Here is a 27216-nt window from a genome sequence, read left to right as displayed (position 1 = left end):
CTGGGCTGGCTTGGCTTGTGTGCTGTCCAGGGCCCAACGCAAAGTGCAAGGAAGAGGCTCAGATTTCAATAGTCAATGTGCATGTGAGGTACTATAGCTTAATGTAATAAATGAAAAAACCTGCGCTCTCTCTTGAAGTCTTCAAATATTTATTGTAACAAACAACAGACGTTTCGGCAGTAAGCCTTCATCTGCATTCGGTCCTTGATGAAGCCGCTATTGGGCCCTTGACGAAGGCTTGCTGCCGAAACACATTCGTTTGTTTGTTTGCTGCAATACATATTTGAAGACTTCTCAACAGAGAATGCGGGTCTTTCAACTTATTATGAAAGGCCCAAAAGGGGACAGAGGCAGATTCGGTGTGGTGATCTTTGGCCTGGTGGTCTTATTGACGCAAGTGCCCCTCCCTGTCCCTCACAGCCCCCCTTCGATGGAGAGGATGAGGACGAGCTGTTCCAGTCCATCATGGAGCACCACGTGTCCTACCACAAAGCCATGTCCAAGGAGGCCGTGGCCATCTGCAAGGGGGTAGGTGACTGACCCCGGTGGCTCCGCAGATACTGCAATCTCTGGAACATACACTTAACAAAAGTGCCTAAAAAGGTACAAATGCTGGTCGCTGAGGCGGCGTCCTATAGGTACATACATTTGTTCCCTGAGCCAGCAAGTCTATCATTCATCTGTACCCTTTGAGGTTGGAAAACGTACTCGCTTGTACCCAGAGTGAACATTACTCTACTTTCAGGGTACGTTTGGGAAATTTGATCCTTGAAGAACAAAAATGTGCCTCCGCTGTCACTTTGTCTGAGAGTGTACGCATGCACGTCCGACGATCCCTCGCATCCCCGCAGAACCCCGTTACAACCTCCGCGACAGCCTCCTCCCGCCATTTCACACTGCGTGACAAACAATCACACTCTAACTGACTTCAGCTCATTCGAGTCGTCTATCAATTTAAATCAAATTAGGCGGAGGGCTGTCCAGACATGGTTCAGCGTACCGCGAGAGACTTGTCTCGCAGCTGCATGAGATGAGTTCAGTACGATCTGAAATACAGAGAAGGGTCTCTTTTTTTTTTCTTTTCTTTTTTTTTCTTCCCTACTTTTATTTGGCATGTTTACGAAAGTTGCCTAATTGACAACGCTCAATTCGCAATCTCAGACTGCATACAGAGCTCAAAGAGCTGAGGTTTGTTTAAATGTGGTAAATTATTGTTACTATTCTAGAAACATAAGCTCATGAATCATTTTCCAGCAGCCGCCTTGGAGAGCCACTGCAAGCTGCCTTGTAAATACCATAACCCCTCACCGCCCTCATTAATATTCACATCAAAGTCTGCCTTTTTCCATTTGGTCTGTGCTGCCTTGTCTCAGTTACCCAATGAAGCGTCAGATTTCATTGTCAGCAGGTAGACCGGTTGGGCGCGCATTAATTCTTATTAAAGGGCTGTTCTTCGCAAAATCTCCACACCCCCACCGAGGGAGGCTGATCGCCCTATTTGAAGCAGGAGAGGCTCTCATACAGAATGCAGGATGAGCGATCTCTGTTTCATTTGTGAAATAATAATGATAATAATGATAATGATGATGATGATAATAATTATAATAATAGTAATAATAATATTTTTTTAGTCTTTTACAGACACTTTAATCCAAAGCGACTTACATTTGATTAGACTAAGCAGGGGACAATCCAACCTGGAGCTGTGCTCAAGGGCCCAACAGCCGTGTGAATCTTACCGTGGCTACACCAGGGCTTGAACCACCAACCTTTTGGTTGGTGCTGGGGACGGCGGGATCATAATTAAAATGTTTCAGCAGTCTTACAGCTTAGAACTTTTAAAAGCCCAAGCAAGAGAAACTCTTAGGAGACCAAACTTCAGTCATGATTGAGATCTCCATTATTTTTAATGAAACTTATTTATGAAATTCCCAGGTTGTCTGAAGTCATCTTGGCTCGCTTTGTGTCGTACCTCAGGGTTTGCTGGTGGAGTGTACATCGTTTTTCACACTGTTTTCACCCCATTTTTTGAGAGCCACTGAAGGTTAATACTGGAGTTGGCGCTAATATATTAGCATAGGCGTATTAATCCAAACGTGTTCCATGCAGAGTCTGGGGCCCATACTGGAGTCAGTGTAGGTCACCGTACAAGCGCTGAGGTATAAAGGTATAAATAGATGCTTAGTTGTCCTCCTAAGAGAATATTCTTTGCACAGTTGGAGCAGGTAACCATATGAACATATGCACATATGCTCAGTGAGCACTTTATTAGTTAGACCTGTACACCAGCTTGTTAATGCAAATATTTAATCAGCCAGTCATGTCACAGCTGCTGAATGCATAAATGCATGCAGCTGTGGTCAAGAGGTTCAGCTGTTTTTCTGACCAAATGTCAGAATGGGAAAGAAAAGTGATCAACTATAAATGACCTTGTAATGATGCCAGGCAGGGTGGTTTGAGTATCTCAGAAACTCAAAAAAACATCCAGTGAGCAGCAGCTCTGCAGGCAGAAAATGAGAAGTCAGAGGAGAAGGGCCAGACCTGGCCGAGGCTGACAGGAAGGTGACAGTAATACAAATAATCACGCATTACAGTGGTATGTAGAACAGCATCTCTGAACACACATGTCAAACCTCTAAGTGGATAGGCTACTGCAGCAGAATATCTAAAAAATAAATGTAATAAATGTATTGTGTTGCTGCCCTTGCACAAGCTACTGAATGAGTATACTGCATGTGTTCAGTGGTGGCTTTATAGAATGTATATAGCCTGAAGTTTCTTCGAGTGTCCCGTTTTGCTGATCTCAGTGAAAGGAGTTCTTCTGGTGCGGTTTGTGCATGCGGGAGAAAGGTTTCACCCGTGGAATGCACAGTAGGACGGAAAAGAATGATTGAAAGGTCCCTGGGTCCCGTACTCTAATAGATTCCTGCTAATGCAAGCATTAAATAATGAATCGACTGTCTTGCGGCCTGAATTTTAATGCAATTTCTTTTTTTCGTTTGACTACCTTGATGAAAATGCAGCGTGGTAATATATGATTTCCAGCGGACAAAAGATTTCTTTTCGCCCTGCTTGGACACTTCTTGTCCTCCTGTCTGCACTGTTCATTGTTGTGAAGGAGATGTATTCAGCCAATAGGAAATATGGATGGAGGGGAACAGGGATGGGAACATTGTGAAATTCTCAGATCCCCATAGCCCATCCTCAACAACCTGGAAATAGCTTGCGAATACTTAATGAACGGTACATGTTTAAACCAGATTGGAAAAGCATGTAAGTTAAGAGCAGCGCTTCCTAAATACCATCTGGAGAGCTCGGAACTCCAAGAAACATGGAATACCATCAAATATAAAATGAGTCCTTTCCCATTTTTTTTGATACAAGTGAACCCAGTGAGTCTCTTTGCAAATTGATTTTTTCATCCGATACGGATGTGTGTTGTAGCGACTGCGTTTTGTTTAGCCGTTTGGTATGTGGGCTGTCACGGTTTTGCCTGCCACGAGGCCTACAGCCCACCACCGGGTCAGTTTTAAACAAGCCCAGGGACCCTCCGTCGAAGGAAGGCCATTATCCTTCCCGCCGGAAGCTCCAGGAAGGTGCCGCACGGATCAAAGCGCGCCTCGCGCTGGACACAGACCGGAGCCTCATTATTCACGGGCGGGAATGAAATAAATAAATCAATTAGGGGAGGAAGCGGTATGAATCATTTTGAGTGTCACCTTCATGCGCCGTGAATGTAAACAACAGATTTCGCCGGGTAAATAAATAAAGAACGGCGGGAGCCCGGGCTCGTGGAGGCAGTTGTGGAACGCGCTGGGCTGCATGGCTAATGAGCCGCCCCTGCGGAGAGGGGCACCATGTGGCAGCGCGCACGGCTCGGCGCGGGCGGATGAATCATTCATGCCCGTACTGTGGTGGCCCTGCCACTCGCGCGCTGCCAGATCACGCCCCGGCGCTGTGTGTAGCGCTGAGGCACCTCCGCTGTGTGACAGGAGCCTGAGCTGCGCTGGCCCTGTTCAGTGAGACCGGTCAGACGAGTGTGTGAGAGTGTGTGAGTGTGAGTGGGTCTGTCAGTGTGTGTGTATCAGTGTGTGTGTGTGTCTGTGTGTGGGTCAGTGTCTGTGAGTGTGTGAGTGTGTGAGTGTGTGAGTGTGTGAGTGTGTGAGTGTGTGAGTGTGTGAGTGTGAGTGTGAGTGTGAGTGTGAGTGTGAGTGTGAGTGTGAGTGTGAGTGTGAGTGTGAGTGTGAGTGTGAGTGTGAGTGTGAGTGTGAGAGTGCCGCTGAGGCACCTCCGCTGTGTGACAGGAGCCTGAGCTGCGCTGGCCCTGTTCAGTGAGACCGGTCAGATATGAGTGTGTGAGAGTGTGTGAGAGTGTGTGAGAGTGTGTGAGAGTGTGTGAGAGTGTGTGAGAGTGTGTGAGAGTGTGTGAGAGTGTGTGAGAGTGTGTGAGAGTGCGTGAGAGTGCGTGAGAGTGCGTGAGAGTGCGTGAGAGTGCGTGAGAGTGCGTGAGAGAGTGAGTGAGTGTGTACCGCTGAGGCACCTCCGCTGTGTGACAGGAGCCTGAGCTGCGCTGGCCCTGTTCAGTGAGACCGGTCAGATATGAGTGCGTGAGAGTGCGTGAGAGTGCGCGTGAGTGCGCGTGAGTGCGCGTGCGTGAGTGTGTGTGGGTCTGTGAGTGTGTGTGTGTGTGTGTCTGTGAGTATGTGTGTGTGTGTGTGTGTGTGTGTGTGGGTCTGTGAGTGTATGTGTGTGTGGGTCTGTGAGTCTGAGTGTGTGAGTCTTGAGTGTCTGTGTCTGAGCATGTGTGTGAATGCATTTGAGTAATCGTGTGTGCATGGTGGATGTGTGTGTGCATGTGTGTGTGTGTGTGTGCGCGCGCGCATTTGTGTGTGTGAGCGCATTATGTGTGTATGGTTAGCAGTGGAAGTGTATGTGTGCAACATTTGTGTACGAGTGTGCACATGCATGTGTGAGTGCATTTGAGTGTATATTATGTGTGTATGGTAGACAGCAGAAGTGTGTTTGTATGAGTGTGTGTGTGTGTGCACATGCACGCGTGAGTGGATTTCATTATGTGTGTATGGTAAACAGTGGAAGTGTGTGTGTGTGTGTGTGTGCACATGCATGCGTGAGTGCATTTGATTATGTGTGTATGGTAAACAGTGGACATGTGTGTGTGTGTGTGCACATGCATGTGTGAGTGCATTCGATTATGTGTGTATGGTGGACAGCAGCAGTGCTTGCCTGTAGATCTGGAGTTGCTGCCGGGAGCTTGTGATCAATATGCTGTTGAACAGCGGCTCCCAGCAGCCTGCTTGTATTCTTCAGCCACGGACTCGCAGAATGCTGATTCCAGATAAGGCCAAATGGCTGATTGAGCCAATTAAAAAATGTTAGCGGACAGCAGCCGTGTAGACTTCATAAGCAAGGTGGAGGACATGGGGACAGGAAGGGATGGTGTTCGGTTCTGGGTACACTGAAATGCCTTCAGCATGAAAGCCTTATGCTTATGTCTTTATGCTTGAAGGCTGGTGCATTCTTACACAGATATATTGTCTATGCTACAGTTTCAGGGACATGGACATGTGAAGGAACAACTTTACCACTTTTTCTTAATAAATCATTTGTATCATTTCTGAATTCACAATTGTGATTATTTTAATCTGAAATCACAGGGTGGGTCTGTGGGGAGTGAGACAGCAGGGAGTTGTCATGTGGCACTCTTTAGCCTTTTTTATGTTTTAATCTGAGGCTGAACAGTCAGGCCTGGGGGAAACCGAAATGGGGGGAGCGGGTTTATAACGCTTTCCGTCAGATTTCAAGGTGCTCCCAAACTTTCAGCTAAATGGCTCTGGGTATTTCAAGGAAATCTCTTCCCGTTCAGGGGCTTGGTGGGCATAGCCAATCAGGGAGCATTTGTAATGCGTGTGGAGTGGACGCAGGGTTTCTTTGCAGGAGTGAGGACTCGCCTGTCATCAGCCCTTCGGAAGGAGAGCACCGCGCTCTCACGCTGGGACTCTGTCAGCCAAACCAAGAGAGAGCTCGCATTTCCCTCTCGCTCACTCACTCAGTGGAAATGAAAAGCTATGGCCCACGGTGTCTTCATTAAATAAGAAAAAAGCCAGGAGTGCTGGAGAAGGCGATTAAATAGACGCACGGTCTGATTTCATTAAGTTGTAGCCCGGGGAATGATGAGGGAGACTAAGAGCTTTCCAGAGCCCTTTTCTTTTAGTTTCAGTTTGTGTTTGGTAGGTACTGTATCAAAACATAACCGCTCGCCGTGCCCGGACCCCTCGCCCGCCAACGCTCATTCCCAGCAGCCCCCACTTTCCCGCCCCACAGCGAGGCCCCGGGGGAGCCGCCCCCTCCAGCTCCTCCCTTCATCGTCGAGTTCTGAAAACTTCCATTTTCTAATTATTGCCGTCCTATTGTGCTTTCCATTAATTAGAGCCGTGGCTCTTTGTGTTTAGTGGTATTTAGAGTGCGCTTGCAGCTGTTGATGCCAAACAGAAGCCGTCCTCGGCTGAGCGAGCCGAGAGCCGGGTTTCCACCGCCGCGCCGTTTCCGTAGCGAGCGCTAGCTCATTGGCAGTCCAAGCGCCGCCGCCTTGCGAGAACATCATCTGTTGGCCACATCTCCCCCTATCTCCTGACATGAAAGGTATGAAATGTCAGGGGTAGCCAGCCAGTAGCGTATATACGCTTCTGTGTGGATCGTCTTTGAAATATTCAGCCCGAGGGATTATCTTCTGTTGGCACATATGGTGTGTGTCGGTCTTTTTTATTTTTGTTTTTGTAGTTTTTGCACATTGATATTGATCTTGGCAGTGCTGAGTGAATTTGATCCAAAAACCGCCCCTCAACTCCCGAAAACGTGTTGTTTTCGCTGTAAATAAATCGGTTGAGACGCGAAGCTTCTCTCTTTCTTAATCTCACCCCACAGTTACGAATACAACTTCATTCACATATCGTATCAAACACTCACACAAGCTTCTCAGTTCATGTAAAAGAATGGAGAGTATCTAATGTTTCAGATCATCCCGCCGATGATGTTGACTCGGTTGGCTCATTCATACTTCCTTGTGAACGGTCATGGTGACTATTGCCTTTGGTAGTATCTACTAAGGGGAAGGGGAAAATTTAGCTTCTTAGGAGTGGGTAGCAAATGGGTGGCACATTCAATTGATATGAGGCACACCATAACCTTTGACCTCTCTCGTTGTTCCAGTTGATGACCAAGCACCCCGGGAAGCGTCTGGGCTGCGGACCAGAGGGGGAGCGTGACATCAAGGAACACGCCTTCTTCCGCTACATGGACTGGGAGAAGCTGGAGAACAAGGAGGTTCAGCCACCTTTCAAACCAAAATCCGTAAGTCTACTGCCCCCACTCCCCCCAAGGAATCCATCCCCCCCCTTCCCTCAGACCAAACCCCTCCATCTCTCCCTTACAAACCTGAGCCTCTATAGCGCAATGTCTGTTTGAGGAAAGGACATTTTTAGTACTGCTCACTGAGTGCATAAGAGTATATTTAGTATTTACGGTTGGAGGTATTCACTCTGGTAAAAGAAAAACTCCTGTCAAGCTGATACTTTTCTATTAGCTGGCTATGGAAAAAGTTTGGTGGTCACTGTGTTCGTTTTCTTATTTGAAATATTGCCTACCCTCCTGTGATTTGTTAAACCAACTGTGACCTGGATCAGCAATTTCCCTCCCCGGATTTAGGCGGTTCTATCCAGTTGAGGGCATGTTTCACTTGCTGGCTAGTGAAGAACTAGATGCCTCTGTGTCTCTCAGCACCAAGACCCAAAAACCCTTCCAGCTCTCTACCACACCCAATCCTTTTAACTGACAAATGTCTTTCTCCATCAGAACCAAAAAAAACCCTCTTCTACCCCACTCATATCCTTTCCCCTCTACCTCACCCAAACCCTTCCCTCTCAACCCTCCTCCCTGCCCCTCACACTCTCTAGCAGCTGGTGTGATGTCACAGGTAAGTATGGTGACTTTGAGTGCAGCTGGGCTCTGCCCCCCTGGGATCTCCATCTTTACGTTTTTGGGCTCAGATATGCTTCGAATTGTCAGGCTTACTAATATGAAAGGGCGGACGTCAGTAATCTATGTTCACATTGACGTATAGCACAATGAAATGGAGCTTGAGAAAGAGATTTTAAAGTCTTGTGAAAGTCCGTGTCTTGTGCTGCAAACGTAGGATGTTAGGGAGTCATGGTGCTTTGCCGCTTGCCCATGGCGATCCACCCACTCATGTCCTGCGTCAGAACGAGAAAGTATGACGGCAGCTAGAATTGATGCTTTCAAGGTTACCTTCACTATATTCCTATTATGTGCTAGTTGATTACTTTCTTATCTTGTATTCATGTTGAGGTGTTTAGAAACTTGGGCTATGTTCCTTTTCACCAAAGTGATGAATGCTTGTGCTGTTATTAATGATGTTTTATACTGTGCTCCATAGTGCTCTCAGATGCAATTGCAAAGTGCAGCAGTTGCTTGTTGTCATCTGATTAACTATACAAGGGGGCCGGAGTCCTTCACTGGCTTGATCATTGTACAAGGGGAATTTAGTTCTTAAGCAGTCGGGCACTCTATAAATGAAAAGCTCTCCATTTCATGCATTTCTAGCTAAAATGTGAACTTGTGCTTCCTTCCTGAAAAGCTCAGCCATGCCCTGTATTGAAGTGTTCTGGAATGGTGTCTTGTGAATTTCAAAGATTGCCCTTAAATCACCTGATGGGAACAGCGTGGCTTTTGTGTCATCGCCGCAGGTTACCTCTTCGGGGGGCTGGGGGGGGGGGGGGGGGTCGGGGGGCCGGGGGGCCGTGCTGCTGGTCGTTCTCCTGCTGTGTCTTTATTGGTCCTGTTGAAATCTCCAACGTTGACTTACATTGACATTAATAGGATCTGATTTCGATGTGCCGTAGTTCCCCTTTAAAGAGGACGTCATGAGCGGTCACCAATTAGTGCTGATGAGTTCTCACTGTTGGGGTGGGGCGGGGTGGGGGGGGGGGGGGGTCGGGGTACGGTGGAAGAGCACAGACCTCATTAGACAGCAATTGAGGTGAAACGATTGGTTAGCCATGGTGGGGCTGAACTCATTGATGAGGCTGATTAGGCGAGATGGCGGATGACATTGCGGACGAGGCCGAGCAGCGGTCACGTCGCCATTGTTTGCGGGCGTCGCCGGCGTCCCGTGGCCAGAGCGGGGTGCGGTGGGGGTGTGAAGTGACATTCGCATGCTGTCCCTTTGCATCAGCATTCTCATTAACACCGTCATCTGCCCGTTAATGCCCCCCGCCCCCCCACCCCCATATACAGACATTTAATAATAACGGCCCTAATTTGATAGCAGTTGCCCTGGGGGGGCAGGAGTAGAAGAGCCTGGCATTTAGCTTTATTGTTATGGCTCCAGTGTGCAGCAGCACTGTGGGAGAGTGCTGGAGTTAGTCGCCTTGTTATCAGTGCATGCTCAAGAATTGGGAAGGGTCGCTGCGTCTTTCTGTCATGGGCTCTGATAATAAATATGCTGTAACATGTCATTACCGTCTTAAACTTAAAACAACAATACGCACTTCATGTATCGTGTGGGAGCGGCTCAGAAATGCTGATTGAAATAATGTTTATTAGAAGCGTTTCAGTTGAAGTCAGGTCTGTTGCATACTTTGCCGCCGAAGTCAGGCAAGGTCATTACCTAGTACTAATTATTCATGTTGAAATATGTGCGAAGGCTAGGGTTTCGTGTTTATTGTGACTTGTTTAAAGCCTGTCTGGTTTAATGGTCAGTAATAACCCAATATGTAAAGGTCCAGCACGTACCATACAGTAGTGAGGTTGTCTGGAGACCATTGAAAGGGTCAATGTGTCTGCGACAGCAAGCCGATTCCACGCAATTAACGTTCACTCTTGCTGATGACTGATTTTTGGTTATGTATGAATATAAATGTCATGTTAAGCTGTAAGTTTGTGTTAGCAGTCTGCTTTCTTCTCTCATGGGGGCTTAAAAGTAGCATACAGTAAATGTGACAGTAAGTTTATCGGTTGGTATGTGCATATGTAATGTTCTTTTGATGACTTATGGTAGCACTGTTGCACAGTGGTAACATATCAGCACCAGTGTGTCAGGAAATAAATGGGGCCTTCTGTAATATTCTGTGCAGTTAAAATGGGAACAGTACTGAACTGAATATTCCACTTAATGCAAAGTGGTTGGGGAGTGTGCTCTGTTAATGGCACTAGCAACTGCGAACTCTCCGTCATTCTGCTTTTGTACTCCCCGCATTGCTAGTGGTTAGGTGATGTTTCCTATGTTCTTTAATGTGATAGTGGTCAGATAAATCCCACTGGGCATTTACCAGCATTTTCTAAGCATTGTTGCGGATTCAGTTTAATCTGTGTTCATAGTATTCACTTGATGACTGTACTGACCATGTCTGGTCCATGTTTCAAGATTGGATATCCTTGATACACAAATCATTTTGAAGAAAAGTGTCTTTCCCTAACAAATCCTTCAAAGATCAGTGTGTGGTGCTTTAAAAGCTGGCTATTAAGCAAGGGTAGATGACTGCAGCCGATAACCCAGGGCCCAGCCAGATAAAGTGGATAACGCTCTCATATAGGAACGATGGAGGGCCTATCTCAAAAGCCATCAGAGTCAAGAGCAAAGATTAGTGCAGCCACTTTAAAATAATGAAAGCGGCAATTTTCTCTGTGGTCTTTATTTTTTATTTGCTGTGTCGCCGAGATAAGGTACAGCAAAAAGAGGAGAGGCTCAACCTTGATTAGGTCCCCAAAAGTGGAGTTAGGGTGGCAGGCAGAGATTATTGTTGTTGGGGCCGGTAAAGGGTCCTGTTGTTGGGGATGGTAGAGGTTACTGTTGTAGGAGCAGATAGCGGTTATGGTTACTGTTGTTGGGGTCAGTAGAGATTACTGTTGTAGGAGCAGATAGCGGTTATGGTTACTGTTGTTGGGGTCAGTGGAGGTTACTGTTGTAGGGGCCGATACAGGTTACTGTTGTTGGGGCCGATGGAGGTTAGTGTTGTTGGGGCTGATAGAGGTTAGTGTTGTTGGGGCCAATAGAGGTTACTGTTGTTGGGGCTGATAGAGGTTAGTGTTGTTAGGGCCAATAGAGGTTAGTGTTGTTGGGGCCAATAGAGGTTACTGTTGTTGGGGCTGAAAGAGGTTAGTGTTGTTGGGGCTGATAGAGGTTAGTGTTGTTAGGGCCAATAGAGGTTAGTGTTGTTGGGGCCAATAGAGGTTGCTGTTGTTGGGGCTGATAGAGGTTACTGTTGTTGGGGCTGATAGAGGTTACTGTTGTTGGGGCTGATAGAGGTTAGTGTTGTTGGGGCTGATAGAGGTTAGTGTTGTTGGGGCTGATAGAGGTTAGTGTTGTTAGGGCCAATAGAGGTTACTGTTGTTCGGGCTGATAGAGGTTAGTGTTGTTGGGGCTGATAGAGGTTAGTGTTGTTGGGGCCGATAGAGGTTACTGTTGTTGGGGCCGATAGAGGTTAGTGTTGGGGCTGATAGAGGTTAGTGTTGTTGGGGCTGATAGAGGTTAGTGTTGTTGGGGCCGATAGAGGTTACTGTTGTTGGGGCCGATAGAGGTTACTGTTGTTGGGGCCGATAGAGGTTAGTGTTGTTGGGGCTGATAGAGGTTAGTGTTGTTGGGGCCGATAGAAGTCAGTGTTGTTAGGGCCAATAGAGGTTACTGTTGTTGGGGCTGATAGAGGTTAGTGTTGTTGGGGCTGATAGAGGTTAGTGTTGTTGGGGCCCATAGAGGTTAGTGTTGTTGGGGCCATAAAAGGTCCTGTTTTTGAAGCCGGTAGATGGTACTGTTGTTGGGGTACTGATGGGGTACAGTGGTTACTGTTGTTGAGGGCAATTGAGGGTCCTGTTGTTGGGGGCAGTAGAGGGTCCTGTTGTTGGGAGGGGAGGCAGCGGTTTGCGGTAAATGGGCAGTGTTTAGCAGCCGTGTTGGCGAGCGGGCGGAAGAGCCTGTCACACGTGTAGCTCTAATAGCCTGTTCCCCTGCACAGCGGTGCCGTGATGCTAATCACTCCTGACAGGTGTATCTGTGAGGACAGTGAAAAGCTTTTGCCTCAATTTCAGGCTTTGATGGAATGCGAGGCCCAGTGCCTATAGCTAAGCAGCCCTCCCCACCCAATAGATTCCGACTAATGCAAGACACCGTGCCGATCATTACCGCCACGCTGCAGAAACTAGGGCTGCGTCGCTGTACACGCGCAGTTCAATAGCGGCGCGTCTGCCCACCGCAAGATCGGCAGGGGTGCGCGTCCAAATCCGATCAGACATGCGGTTTGGCAGCTCCTCAGGATTGGACAGCAACACCGGGTTGAACACTGATGCTGTGGGTTAGGTATGCAGTGGGGGGAAACTTCAGAAATGTAAACACACATATGTTCATTTGTTTTGTTTGGTCTTTGGTGTTGTCTGTTCTCCTCAAGGCTGGGTTTTTGAGTTAATAGATTTACTTAACCTCTTCGTCACTTTGTTTTCACCTCCAGTGCACACGCATCCAGTGTTTATGCCGACGTTCGCCTTTCCGAAATGCTGCTCTCAGTGTCTGTGCTGACTTCACACAATTTGTGAGTGCAAGAATCGCACTCATTAGCAGATGAAAATTCTAATCATAAGCGCAACAGAGGAAGGGGAAAACCAACCCAGATTTTGTTAAAGAATCCCTCAATGACTTGTTAATTTCCTCTCTGCACAGGACGCTTAATCAGACTCCCATGTTTGAGCAGGAAAATAAGAAGAGTAAAAAGGCGGCTTTGCATTTCAAACCCTAGCCAGATAGAGGAAGATAGAGCCGAACGGTGCTGTGAGTTAACCGTACTGTGCCTGAGGTCACAGCCACCAAAGGCTTCTGTGGTCTAAAGCTTTTATTGGATGACCAGGAGCCAAATGAAAATGCAAGGGGTTTGCTTCAGTTGTTTATTTGTTTGCGAGTTTTTTCCACCTGTAATAAGATTACTGTTAAGTCTGCAGGGGCACTGGAAACCTGCCATGGTTATGGTAATTAGAGACGAGAGTGTGCACGAGAGTAAGAGATCACATTCTGAAAGCATTTTTAAAAATTGACCCCCCCCCCCTCCATGAACGTCAAGTTTTCTCCAAGAAGTGTGGAGAAAATCCCTGAAATTCAGTTTGGCCATACAGCTGATCCTCGCTGCCCTCTCTCTAAGAGCAGGCTGCCTCAGTGCAGGGCAATAGACATAAAACCACTCGGTATCAGCCAATAGTGGAACATAAAGAGAACATACTGTTGCAGACCCTAGCACCTTAAACAGAAACGTAGTGGTGCAGCCTCTTGGAGCACAAAGGCCAGACATAAGCTGCCCAAGCCATGCTCAAATTACAATCAACAACAGCTATAGACAATTTTTATGAGAAATACAAGGAAATATGACAAACCGTTCCTTCAAGTAAAACAAACGTCCAGTTTTTACTGCCTGTCGGAAATGAAAAGAATGAGAACCTTCTTGGGGAAACAAGTGGAAATATGGTTTGGATGTACAATATACAATATACCTGCCATAGCTTGTGAGAGAGTGACCCCTAAAGCTTTTTAGAAGCGGAGAAGTAGTTGTGTCTTAATGAATGTTTTATTATATGGTATTAAAACATGCACATGCACCTGCCTAACCATAAATTACTATGTTGATTTTTGCTTTGTACTGATTGTCAGGCTTGGCTAATGTGTGCAGAGCCAGCATATTGTGCCAGTTGATGATTTGAGATTTGTCTGCTTTTCACTACAGGCAGCAAGCTGTAGTTTATTTAAAGTGAAACACACCTGCAGGCTTGTGTTTTTAAATGTCTGTGTGATGTATGGGAGAAAGGTGGGAGCTGGGATAGGCAAGACCTGGATTTGTGATATTGCGCTGAAGGTTTGTGTTTAAGGGGTTTGAAATGTAAGCACTGCTTTGGGTATTGTATATGTTTTTTCCACAGCTGTGCCTTTTAAGGTGAATTTTGACATGACAACCCCTCACTGGTCTGCCTGTTTGCAGTGTGCATTCAGGCTGGCACACTGAGGTAGCTTTACATACTGAAGATTCAGACTTAATCCCAGGTTGGATTTGTGACGCTTGATGCAATGCCCCCTTATGCAGATGTATAGGGGAAGAACTTTAGGGTTTGATATATGAAATGAAATGCTTGACTATGTCTTTACATAAGGCCAAGGTTCCTGGTTCAGAACAGGTGGACCATATCCTGTCTTCCTAGTCGGATTGCCATTCAGAAACATTCAGAATGCCAGCTCTGCACCTCAGTCCCAAATGACTTGCTGTCAGTGCTAATCAAGTGTATGTAGCTGATTGAATAGACCGAATGTATTTACATAAATCAAATTGAACCTCTGTACTGCTCTGGTGTTTCCAAATTATTTCTTTATTGAAGATTTAACATGTCATCATCGTGTTCTCATATGTATGATGGAGAAAACTGTGGGAAGAAGCGACAGAGGGATGGCCTCTTCATGTTGTGTTAAACAAACTGAGCTTAGAAAAGAAGTCCCAGTGTGGACATGTAGAAATGCAGCCACCACTGCCAAGTGAGGTGAGCTAGGTTTCCGTAGACCGGTGATCTTCATTCCTGGTCCTGGAGAGCCACGGGGTGCACTGGCTTTTGTTGTTACTCAGCACTTAATTAATCAATTACAGCAGTTAATTATACCGTTAACTGACCTCACCTGGTTTCTTGGGTCTGAATTGGTTGCCGACATTAAGCCAAAAACAAAAACCAGCACACCCTGCAGCTCTCCATGACCGGGAATGAAGATCACTGGTGTCAAACGCCTGGTGTGGTAAGCATCAAGTCTGGACCTGCTCTCCCTCAGCTACTACTGCAGACAACCAGGGTTGGCATCTCCTGCTGACTCTAGTCATAAAGAAGACACCACCTTCCCCTGTCCCTAGACACAAACTGGAGCCTGTACCAAAACAGTCTTCCTGTTCCTTCAGTGCTTTGAACATCAATGGAAATAACCCTCGCTACCACCACCACCCAATCCCATGCATCCCCCTTCAGCATTCATACATACAGAAGGAGCTCCTGGGCGTCCATCTTGGATGTCCAGGCAGCGGCGGGGCCGTTTCCTTATGATTTGACCGGTTATTTTCACTGTGTTCCTTGGTTTTGTTTCTCTCCACTCCACCCACCACATGCCTCTCTTGTTTTTTTTCTCCCTCCTACAGTGTGGCCGGGACGCCGAGAACTTTGACCGCTTTTTCACCCGCCATCCTCCCGTCTTAACTCCACCCGACCAGGAGGTCATCATGAACCTCGACCAGGCCGAGTTTGAGGGGTTTTCCTACATTAACCCTCATTATCCTCTTATGGAAATCCAGAGTTAAGGACAATCAAAAAAAAGCGTATTGCTAAATCTTCTAGATACAATATCTGTAACCACTTCTACCTGTTTATGTATATGTACCATTTCCAGCTGTACTGTACATGTACATAAACAAAAACAAAGATGGCAAAACCATTTATTAGCCTTTTGGGTTAAATCAATTTGTGAAAAGCCCCTTGAATGATTTCCTGAAATTTGAGACCAATATTTTACCTCTTTATCAACATTGCATTGCCTATTGAATGTCCTTATAAGAAATCAGCCAGCTGTCCATTGTGATTCCAGAAAGTTCTAAAATGTCCTTGGATTTTTATATATAATGCTTTCATTAGATTTTCATCACTGCACCCAGTACAGCTCCTCACCTTGCCATTCCAGCCTATGCAATAATGTGTTGCATAGACATTTTTGTTCCTTCAGATTCTCATCTCAACAAACCTGCCTTCTCCAATATTGGTGGAAGTCATGTGATACAATCATTGATTTCTGGCTGAAAGAATGAACCTCTGTCTATAGCTACTCTGATCTTGATCTACATCTGAGATTTTTTTGCTCCTGGTTCCTTTTGTTTTTTCTCTCTAGTAGCGTAAGATTTTTCCAGTCCCAAACAAAATCTTGAAGGAAAAGCAAAAATCTAATTAAGTTATTGTGCATGTGCTTTTTTCATAGCAATTCCAAAACAATAGCGTTAGTAAGATAGTTGAAATCAAATATTATTTTATCATAATTTGCTGAATATATACATACACGTATACAAATATACATATGATAGTTACAATAACTAATTGTTTTTTTTTCCAAGCATGAAAAAGATGTTTACAGGATGACTCAATCCAGCGGTTTGTTTGGTCCAACATAGTGCTTCTGTCATCGTGCTCCTCTGTAGTGGTGCTATGGTCCTCTCGCCTGTACATAGAGTGGCTCTGTATTACCCCACTCCCTCTGGAACCAGATTCCCCCTGCACCTTACACTCACACACACACACATGTACACACACACACACTCAGACACTGCAGTAACTCTCCAAATCTGGGAATGTACCATTTCCCTGTGCAATGGCTGTATCAACAGAGCCCATCTCTGAAGAACAGCATGTCCGCCTGTGATAAACATGTTAATGGCTCCCTGGCCTGTGTCGTTTGTTATGGGTGTTATGGCTGACGTCATGGGAGCAGGAACAGTGGTGCCAGACCAGGCTCCTTCAGCACTGTGCAGAGGTTGGGTAGGGGGGCGGCACATTGGACAGCCGTGTGAGAGATTGGCGAGCCGTCACCCAGCAACTTCACCTTACTTTGACCTTTTGCAGCATGTTGCCTTCAAAAGCAAACAGCCAGCATAACCAAAATCTCTCGGAGAGACATGTTGGTGGCATTTTGCGGAAGATGACATTCCTTACACTTAAGTAATTAAACTATTACAGGGATACTAATACAGTTTAATGCTTACACGTGGCGACCTTCACTGCAAATAGTTTTTAACAGGGTGAAGATTATACAGTGTGGCAGTGAAAACATGCTTGTTAAAACTTGTGCCTGTAGTTGTTTCAGTGTTATTCTTGTTGACAACCGCTAGTTTCCAACTTCCTGAGACAAAGAGCACTGTTAAAAGGTCATGAACAATTTGAAATGCTGGCCATGCAGGCAGACAAATAAATAAATAAATGGTCTGCGGGATAATTCAGTTGGTATGTAAGGCCTGTCTTCTTTCCTGAAATGCCATTTTGTTTGTCTGTAACAGAAGCTAATCTGTGGTCAATGGTGCACAGCAGACTCCTCTGTGCTGTCAAGGGCTTGGCCCTGTAGCTCCCGCAGTGTCTATACTGGCAAGCAAGCCCTTTCCACTGCATTTACCCACATACTATATACTGTATATGGAGGATTCTGAATATGAATGGGTCGACATGTACACCCATTTCAAATAATGAAATCTTCTCAAATTATCTGAAGTGCAGCTCAATAACTGTTAGAATGACTGGGTACTAGTAAATTTAAACCATCATCGAAAACCACTGGTTCTTCATACCTGACCTTACACTATCGGAGTGTTAAGCTTCAAATAATACTGTTTATAATATTTTCCAATAATTATTGTCTGGTAATAAATAATCATTTGTTTTTGTTTTGTTTTTTTTATTTCTGGGCTAGATTATTATTAAGAAGATTTATTACTTTAGTTATCTATATTGATATAGAAGAATCGTAATTTCTGCCAAAACTGGTGTGTAGATTATTACAGGGCTTTCATATTTTTGTAAGCATCTCATAAAAAATCTTGATACACACTGCTGTGCAAAAATCTTAGACATTTAGCATTTTCATACTAAGATGCATAAGGAAATCAAATCTTTGTATATGATTGAGGCAATCTGATTTTTCAGATGGATGAAAAAGGCTATCGATACGCGTGTTTGAATGTTACTGTAATAAATGTGGTATACCATTCCACCATGTTTACGACAAAATAATCTAGATCTTCTTTAACAGGTTTTAGTGTTATTTAAGGGGCAGGGTGGAAAACTGTAATAATGTATATTGTGTATCATTTGAAAATTGTACATTTTCAGGTGTATTCACATTTAATGCAAATGTTTGTTTCCTTGTCTATCAAAGTATAACAATGGTAAATGTCTCTTGCACAACAGTGTCTATAGTGTGTGCACAAATAATGTGTCAAATTATGTTTAGTAAAGTTCTTGCATATTATGTGGTCGGGATTCTGTCTGTGAGCCTTACAGTATTGTATAAAAAAAGGAAAAAAATAATTTTAATGTTAAGATATGTCTTTTCTAAACTGAGGATATCAAAGTTTTTCATTAACAAAAAATGCATTGTGCATGTGCTTAAGTAACAGTTGTAATGTCATGTTCTTTTTGACCATTCGTGCTTCAGTGGGTGCTTCATGCTACTGTGTGGGCTTTGTACACTTTAACTCAGATGCTGTTAATGTGCCAAAGTATTTTCCAAAAAAAGAATATATTAAATAAAACTTTACATGATGAGCTACTTCAAACTATCTTTTTTTTTTAATGGTGTCCAAAAGCAGTTGATACAGAGTAAGGCCCTGAGTCAGGAGGAAATACCTTCAAATAATTATGTGAGCAGATTTGGGTGGTGGGTATGGACATTTTGAGGAAAGGAGTCAGTGTCTTCTATTAATGTTTGAAAAGAAAGGTGTTCACACTTGCTGCCTGTGTTTTGAAGGTTTTGGTGTTTCCTTGTGTCTGCATTTTTTGAACTGGAAAGTATCAGTGCCTTGTGTTTGAATTGACAGGTATCAGTGTCTCATGTCTGTGTTTGAATTGAAAAGTATCAGCGCTTTGTGTTGTTTGAATTGAAAGGCATAAGTGTCTTGTGTCTGCGTTGTTTGAGCTGAAAGGTGTCAGTGCCGCCTGTGTTTGTTGATTGAGCTGAGAAGTGTCCGTGCTTCATGTTTGCATTAATTTTCAAACTGAAAGCTATCACTGCTTTGTGTGTTGACTTCTGCATAGAATGGTATTAGTGCTTCTCGTCTTGGTTGATATTCTGCACTGAAATGTATCAGTGCCTCCTGTCTGTTTGATCCTGTTGCCTGTTGATATTTGAGCCAAATTGTCATGCCTCCTGTCTTTGTTGTCTGGACTAAAATGTGAGTCTGTTTTTACTTACAGTGAGGTCCAGAAGTGGTACAATTTCCAATTTTTGGATTTGACTGATGACTGATTTTCACCTTTGCTGTAATCTGGGGGTATTTGCATCCATATCGGATGATCTGTATAGGAATTACATGCCGTTTTGTACATCGTCCCTCAATTTTAGGGGATGAAATGTAATTGGACTGTTGGCTTCTCAGTTGTTTCTGATTATTGAGGTGTAATGCTTCCTTACTGCATGTACTGTATAAGAAGCTTTGATTATCAAGTCTTGATTCTAGGCTTTTGATTGTGTTTGGAGTCTGTTATTTGCGTTCATCAACATGAGGACCAGCCTTGTGCCAATGAAAGTCAAGGGAGCCATTATGAGGCTGAGAAATAAGAAAAAAAAACAAGCCGAGAAATAAGCTGAACAATAGGCTTACCGTTTGGAACATCATTAAGAAGAAAGAGAGCACTGGTGTATGTTCGAGATGACTGGCTTGCTGTGGGATGAAACATTGTCCAATTAGTTTGGAGGTATTTGATTGAACGTGAGCAGATAAGATACGTCTGTACACTTCATAATTAATTCTTTTGCTGCTATCAGCAGTTACATTATCTACGAAGGCAAATGAGCCAGCACCTGTGGCAGTCATATATGCCCAAACTATAACACCCCAACCACCATGTTCCAAACAGTTTATTTTGGTAAGCCTATTGTTTTGCCTATGTTTTTGGTGGTTTTCTTCTTATTTCTCTTCCTTGACTGCTGTGCTTAGGACTACTGTGGTTTTAAAGTTGACAACCACCAACTCCAAAGGCAATCGAAAGCCTAGAATCAAGACTTGATACTGAAAGCTTTCTTATACCTGCTCTAAGAAAGTGATCAAATAATATTCATTATTTCATTTTAAATGCTGGAGTACAAAGCCAAATTAACAGAAATTGTACCACTTTCCAAATACTTACGACCTCACTGTATGTAAGCAACACAGTCAGAAAATGATGAGCCACAACCAGAATTTTTTTCCCCAGAAGTCCCTTGGACAGTATTGAAGCTGACACCAAGCAGCATTTAATACCCATTTCCTTTACTGGGTACATTTGCATTTTGCTTGCCCGCTTGATGTTTAAAAGAAAGGCATACACTACCTAACATTTGCTATTGCATGACACTTCAGTCCAGTGTAATATCTAGCAGCTGTTGAAATAGACCAGAGAGAGCAGTACAAGCAGAGTTATTTGCGAGCATTGTGATGGTTACGATTGTAATTACAGTTGTGATTATGACTATTAGTGTTGAAGTTATGATTATTATAACTGTTATTTGTGATGTTTTATGTGTGGCACCCTGTGCACTGTAAGCCATGTTTTTAAACTTCGTTGTTACGCCTTATCTCGGCTGCATGTTCAGTGCTTTGGTGCCTCCGTTTAGCACATGAATGCTAATTAATTCTGAATGTTACAGCCTCAAATTAAAATCAGCCAGTTAGCATGAGCGTGCAAGGCTTATCTGCTGAAAACAGGTCACCGTTTGATACTGCTATTCTGTGGCGTGTGCTGCCGCTGACTTCAGCTCCGCTCTAATCCCCCTCTTTCCTGAAAAGCCCCACGCCTTAATGGAGGAAGAAATTAAAGAATCAAGGTTGGAATTAAACCCTAGTTATATTAGCTCTGGCGATTCAGCGGAAAGCATGTGTCTATAAGCGCCTTATTCCCCCGGAACGTTTCCTAATACACGACTCCCCCGGTCCTATCGCTGCTCTGCATCTCCTGTAATAAACAACCGCCTGCAATAGATTTCTATCATATTTACACGTCCAGCAGCCCCTGTTGCCTGGCGAATTCCAGCACTGCGTGAGCTCCCTTCTCTTATTTTCCATTTTGTTCTCTAGCCCGCCCGGCAATCGAGGATACAATAGACTCGTCGGCTGTCGTTTTTGGCCTGACGTCCAGCGCATCTCAGTTCAGGGCTCAAATGTTGACTCGATTGCCCCTTTGCCTGATCACACAATCAAGGAGAGAATTGAAGCCACTCAGAAAGGAAGGTCGGCAGCCTATTGGAAAGACTCTCATTTCCTCAGATAATAACTACGGGTTTGCGTTGGCTCAACACGGAGCAATGCACCGTTACCTCCCGCACACCTTTTAAATGCGTCCTCCTCCCCCACCCCCTTCACGGTTTCTCCTTCTCTCCATGGCAAAGTGGATTTTTTCCCCCCTTACCTCAGTACTATATAAGTGGTCTGTCCCTCCTCCCACTCCCCCCCCCCCCCCCCCCCCCCCAGACCGTCATCTTAGAGCAGAGGAGAAACAGCGCTAAGCTGTACTGCTTGAAGCCTCCATCTCTGTGCTCCTGGTCTACAGCCAAGCCTAGAGACTAGAGCTGGCACAGACCAGGGAGCACCAGGATCCTGAAGGAAGATGGCACATGCATACCCAACCGCTTGTACATACCCAACCGTTTGTACTGAATAGAAATCTGCATTTGGGCAAAGACTATATTGTTGAGCTCTCCCTTCAGTTCATCTGTGTGCTTCAAAACAAATTATGCAGAGTGCTGTAACCTTTTGACTCCTCGCTTCTCCCAAAGGTAATTACTCGGTGCTTAATAAAATTAGCCAGTCATGAAGGTTACCCAAATTTCTTGAGGTTAGGTTTTGCCACAAAGACAAGTAGATGTCCCATTTTTTATTGGGAGACTTACACATCCGGAAGAACTGCAAAGAAAATAGACTTTTTAACTTAATCAGTGTGGATTTCATGTAATGGTGAATGCCGAGCTGGATTTTCCCCAAAAAACATTTACCAGAATGGTCAAACAGATTACAGATTTTCAATGTACAATATGTATTATGTTTAATCGAAAGTTTTTTCCAGTACGAAACACAAGGTTCACCTGTGACAACTCATCCACCTCTATTGTATTTTGTGTTCATACTAGAACTGCAAAACTTTGGCAGTTTTTGGTGGGCCCATGGGTTGTCACATAAGTATCTTGGAAGGAGTGATGAGACTGAAGTCAAACTGATTTGGGTGATTGTGTATCAAAGACTGCGAGAGACAAAGGGCTTTTTAGCATTGTCACATGGAGATGCAGGGATGTTCTGGAAGACGCCATTAACTATAACGGAATGCAAGTTGTTTTAACCCAATAAAAACCACCGATTGGTGTCTAAGCCCTGTAAGGGTGATATCACACCCCCAGCAGCTGTTGTTTAGGCCCCTGGGGACCAGGCACTTGAGTGGAGCCAATGCCCAGGGCCCTTCACTGGAGGTGGGCCTTGTGTGCGGCCCTCCCGTGGGGCTCGGCCGGCCTACAAGGGAGATGGAGCAGAAGGTAGGAACAGTGTCCTCGTTTCAGCCTCACTCTCAGACCTCCCCTGTCTCTGAATCTTCTCAGCGGTGCAGACCTCTGCGCTCTTCACTTTTCTTGTCTCCGTTCTTTGATTGTAGCACCTCTCTGGTTTTATCGCTGTCAGCTGTGCTGTAAATATTCCTGTCTGCTGCAGTCTGGTTTCTCTCTGCTGTGTGGCATTTCGGGCTCTCTCTCTGCTTATGTGTGGATGGTGTTTTGTCTTTGGCTCTAAACATCCTTTTAGTTGATGGTCGCAGTCCATAGTAAATTCCTAAATGTTGTGTTGGCATTTCCATCTGTACTGTACATATTTCCATACGCTGAGGAACTTACCGTAGGTGCACTTAGCGGTGCCTCGGAAAGCATGACACTCACTCTTATCGTGATATATTAATGTCTGTTGGCCTCATCTGTTATTTTGAGAAAGTCAACCTCTGGTTCCTGTGGCATTCTCTTCAAATCATTTTCATTTTTATTGCTATGTGTTTGCTCAGCCGGTGCCCTTATCCAAGGCAAATTCAGTACTGTCTCACACTTTGCAGATTATCCGTCCAAATGGATGTTTACTGGAGTGATTCAGGTTACAGGAACAGCAGCAGTGTCCCACCTGGTCATCAAACCTGCAGGCGTATGATTAGTGGACCGGCTCCTTTAGCCACTGTGCCACAAGCCACTCTAGACTTCCACTTTTCTGCTCCAAAAAGAACACATATTCGGTCAAACGTGTGTGCCTACGCTCTTACACTTAGGCATTGGCCATGTTTTTGCACATTTTTTTTTATTTTTTATCATTTTGAAGCGTTAACCCAAGCGCCATGCTCCTCCTGTGGGCTGTAGCACATTTCTTTCCCCCTCAGTCTCCCCGCCCCCCAGCCCAGAGAGCTCCCTCCCCCATCATGGATTTCCATTGCCAAGCAGTGCAGTAACAATGCCTAGCCTTAGAGATGAATCCCCCCCCCCCCCCCCCCAACACACACACAACACAAACACACAAGCATACACACCAAACACGCATATACACACACACCACACACACATACTCTCTTGAGCCTGTCCGCCTGCCTCTCTCCCCTCCTCGCGCTCCCAGGCAGGCTGGCATGCAGGGCCACACCATCACAGTAGAGAGGAATTCTCAGAATAAGAACTGGCCTCTGGGCCTGACGAACCGTCTGTCCCTTTTAGTTTAGCTTCAGTCCGCTCTGCCTGCCTGCATCCCGCTCACACAGAGGGATCACTCCGCGGGCGCGCACACACACTCCGCAGAGCGTCTTCCACGCTCACTCGGGAGAGGGCTCTACCCAAAGGGCCCCGCTTTTGCACAGAGCCTCCACCGTTTACACACGCTCCATTTGAACCGTGGAGCAAGCTAAAAATGGTAAGAGGCATTAATCTGCGGTCTGAACCCTGCAAGCTCACGCGCAAATAAAGACGGTCATCCGATGTGAAATTTTGCATTTTGAAGATTGAAGTGGTGCTAAAATGCCTTTTTGTCTCTCCCTCTTTCTCCCTCTCCCTGTTCTCATTCTTACCCGACCAGAAAAACCGACGCGACACCGCCAACTTCGACAAGGAGTTCACAAAGATGCCGACTGACCTGACCCCCACCGACAAGCTCTTCATCATGAACCTGGACCAGAACGAGTTCCAGGGCTTCTCCTACACCAACCCGGAGTTTGTCATCCAGGTGTAGCCCCTCCTGGAGCGCGCATGCCGTTGTCCCCGCGGGAGACTACATCTGTATGTGTGTGTGCATGTCTGTACTCAGGTGGCTATGACCTCATTCTGCAGCTTTGTGGACTGGCTGGAACCTTCCGGAAGGGCTCATGGGGTTCCCGCCTCCAGTCCAGGGTGTGTATTTTGCCCTGTCCTCCAACTCAAGCGATTACCCCCTGTGTGCTGGGTCTGTCTGCTGGACCAGGAGCCTACAGTCACTACCTGCCACATCTCCTGCTCTCTGGTCTCCATCGGATCCAGTCCTGGACAAAGCTGGTCTTGCCAGGTTTGAACATTCAGTTTCTCAGATGGCCTCTGTGAGGTGGGAGTGCGCGGAAGAGGAGGAGTGACCTCATAGCCTCCCTCCACATCTGTCATGTTTATTATTCTCAGCTTGTCTATAATTTTTTTTTCTCCCAGTATATTTTTGTACGATGAGATCTGTATGGACTCCTCTGTTGTTGGGCCTCATTGGATTATGGCCCAACCAGGACCAGCTGGTCCCTCCAACATGCTTTAAAACCACAACAAACACCACAAATCCCCAACTTTGATGTTTAAAACATGCTGATTTGATCCTCAATAATTTATTCTTTGTTTTCTTTTCATTTGGTATTTGGTTTTTCAGTCATGTTTGGAGCTAATGTTTATTTGACTGCCTCCGGCCAATTTGATTAAATCCATGTGGCAAAGCCAATCATGAACAGGGTTCGATGTTGGGCACCCACGTGCTGTATCCCAGTGCATAATGTACAGAGCCAGGCTGTTACTTTTCCACAGTTGACCAGTGAGCTCTCCTTGTGCATGGTAGCTAGGATCTAATGTTTCATTCCGTCAAATCTCTGTCACTGTGTGGCAAGGGAATTTTTAAAATAAGACATACAAGTGTGCTAACATGAAGCCCTTGCATTCCTCAGTGTGTACTGCTGGTTATATAATCATTACACATTAATTCCAGTGTTTTCTATAAAATACAGCCAGGTACAGTATTGTGCAACGTTAGAGCAACATTTGTTTGAGTACTTGTGAAAACAAGCTCAATTTCCTCAGTTATTGTTAGAGAATGGACTCCTTGAATGGAATATATTTTAGTTGATCTGATAGTCTATCTGAAGCAAAAAAAAGGTGTCTATCTTTAGTGATGTGCTGCTGCTATTCTATGCATGCCTGTTTGGTTTTCACACTGATATTAGTGTTAGTACTGTATATCAAATGTTACTACTGACAGAGATGGATTGGTTGGTGATATATATTTATTTAAAAAGAATTCAAATGTATCTAGAAGTCTTCCAGTTAAAACATGTATGAATGTGACTTGTTTGAAAATTAAAAATACACAGCAGCATTTTGTGTTGATGATTAATGGGTTCTGTGTAGCAGAGCAGGTGGGCTCTTTTGGACTTTTGTGCACACCCTCTCCTTGCAGCCATTGAAGTTGTCCTGTAAAGTGAGAGGGGTAGTCTTTGTGTTTTCAGTTAAACTCAGTTGATAAATCAGGTCTGAGGGGGGAAAGGACGTGAGGGAGGAGGGAGAGGCAGGCGGGCTAAAAAACCCTCCCAGAATCCCGCTGTGTTTGGCAGCTAATGGCATTCTGCAATGTGCCAGCACCATCAGTGACTCGTCCACTGTTTACAGAGAAGAGGACAGCTGGTCATCATGACAGCGTGAATGGCCGCTCGTAACGCAGGAACAAACAAGCGAAATGCTTGTTCCAAATTTTCTTAGCCTGAGGTGGCGGGCTCAGTCATTGTAATATACACTGAAGAAAACAAAACTTGATCGCTTGAGTATGAAGCTTCAAAAAGAGAAAAAAACGATTTATTAAAACCATGTGTCAGGTGACTCCCAGGTTCTGACACTGTGTGTTTATTTGGCATAGTGAACGCTTCACAATAAGGCACAGGAAAATGGCACTTGGCCATCCTTTATCACAATGGAGGATGAGGTAAAATTTGCATTTCATTTATATCAGTTGGCTCTTTGGGGAGAGTATCTCAAGCCTTTCTTGTGTCTGTTTTTAAAGTAAATTTGCAATAAAGAAAAGGGAATCTGAACCGTTTAGTGGTAACAGTCATTCCCGTTTGAATTGGACGAAAAAACCTTGGAAAGAGATAACTGATTGAACACAAACACAGCTATCAGCCAACAGTACTCCATTAAGATCTCTGCCAAATGCTGTCTCTAGATGTTTCCTGAATATTTTACATTATCACAGTAGAGCCAACAAACACACTGTATATAGATATCTAAGCCTCTTATTACTTCTTTTTTTCCAACCTGAATTTCCCATTTTCTGTGGCCATATACAGTAGGTTGGGTAAATGTGACATAATAATCCCATAATGCACTGCCACAGCCCCACAGGGTACATCTTGCTGTCCATTCTCATGTTTCATTCTCTGAAGATCCCATGCACACAAAGGTGTGCTTTCTCAACATCACAACACATATGGAATTTTACTCAAGGGCCATTCTTAGTGTGCCATCATAAGAACATTACAGAGTTCAGTTAAAGCGCTGAAAGCTTGCGATATTATCATAGGCTGTCTGAATCGTGTCAAAAATGTGCATCTGTGCTTACCGGGACTGTTGAAAGCATGATAGCTGTATGGATATCCCGTGAGACACATATGCATAAATACGGATGAGGGGAAAATAAATTACTATGCAAGATAGGGGTCTCTCTGTGTCTGTGCATCAAAAATGAATAGCAATGAAGGATTCGCTGTTGTATAGAAAGGGTGATTGAGATGAATAAGAACTGCATATTCCTGAATTCCTGGTCTGAGAATTATGTTGCATGTTCTGTGGTTAGTGGTATATTATATGATATATATTACACTTAACATTTGTCAAAGACTGTGTGATGTGTCTTTCTTCTGGGTCCATTCCCAATGTGGAGATGAGTGTTGAGTGTTGTTTGACCAGGGGGTTGAAAGAGAAGTGGGAAGTTTGTGAGTGTGTACATTTCAATGTTTGCATGCGTGTTTGTGTGTACATGCAAACATGCGCACACAATATGGATATTTACACATTTTTTTGTGAAAGGTTATGTGTGTGCATTAGTGTGTATAGCTTCTGTTTGCAAAAGTGAGAGAATATGTTATGCTCAGAGCTGTGTATTCCTGGTCTGAAGGCACATCTTA

General features: G+C 44.9%; 1 protein-coding gene across 2 annotated transcripts in view; it reads left to right on the top strand.

Annotated features, from left to right (window-relative positions):
* The window catches only part of prkcba (protein kinase C, beta a), a 126445-nt gene extending 99518 nt beyond the window's left edge, over nucleotides 1-26927 (top strand). The window contains exons 15-17 of one of the 2 annotated variants that reach the window (XM_061223471.1): nucleotides 421-528; nucleotides 7228-7368; nucleotides 23895-26927. In XM_061223471.1, coding sequence (XP_061079455.1) covers nucleotides 421-528; nucleotides 7228-7368; nucleotides 23895-24047 — 402 coding nt within the window. In that variant the 3' untranslated portion in view covers nucleotides 24048-26927. Of the gene's footprint in view, nucleotides 1-420; nucleotides 529-7227; nucleotides 7369-15230; nucleotides 18388-23894 lie in introns of those variants that run through there. The other variant, XM_061223465.1, reaches the window with a different exon arrangement.
* Nucleotides 26928-27216: the final 289 nt, after the last annotated feature.

This window comes from Conger conger, chromosome 2, assembly GCF_963514075.1.
Source record: "Conger conger chromosome 2, fConCon1.1, whole genome shotgun sequence".
In the NCBI taxonomy this organism is placed as follows: domain Eukaryota; kingdom Metazoa; phylum Chordata; class Actinopteri; order Anguilliformes; family Congridae; genus Conger; species Conger conger.
The sequence above is the reverse complement of the archived record's forward strand: the minus strand, read 5'-3'. Positions and strand labels throughout refer to the sequence as shown.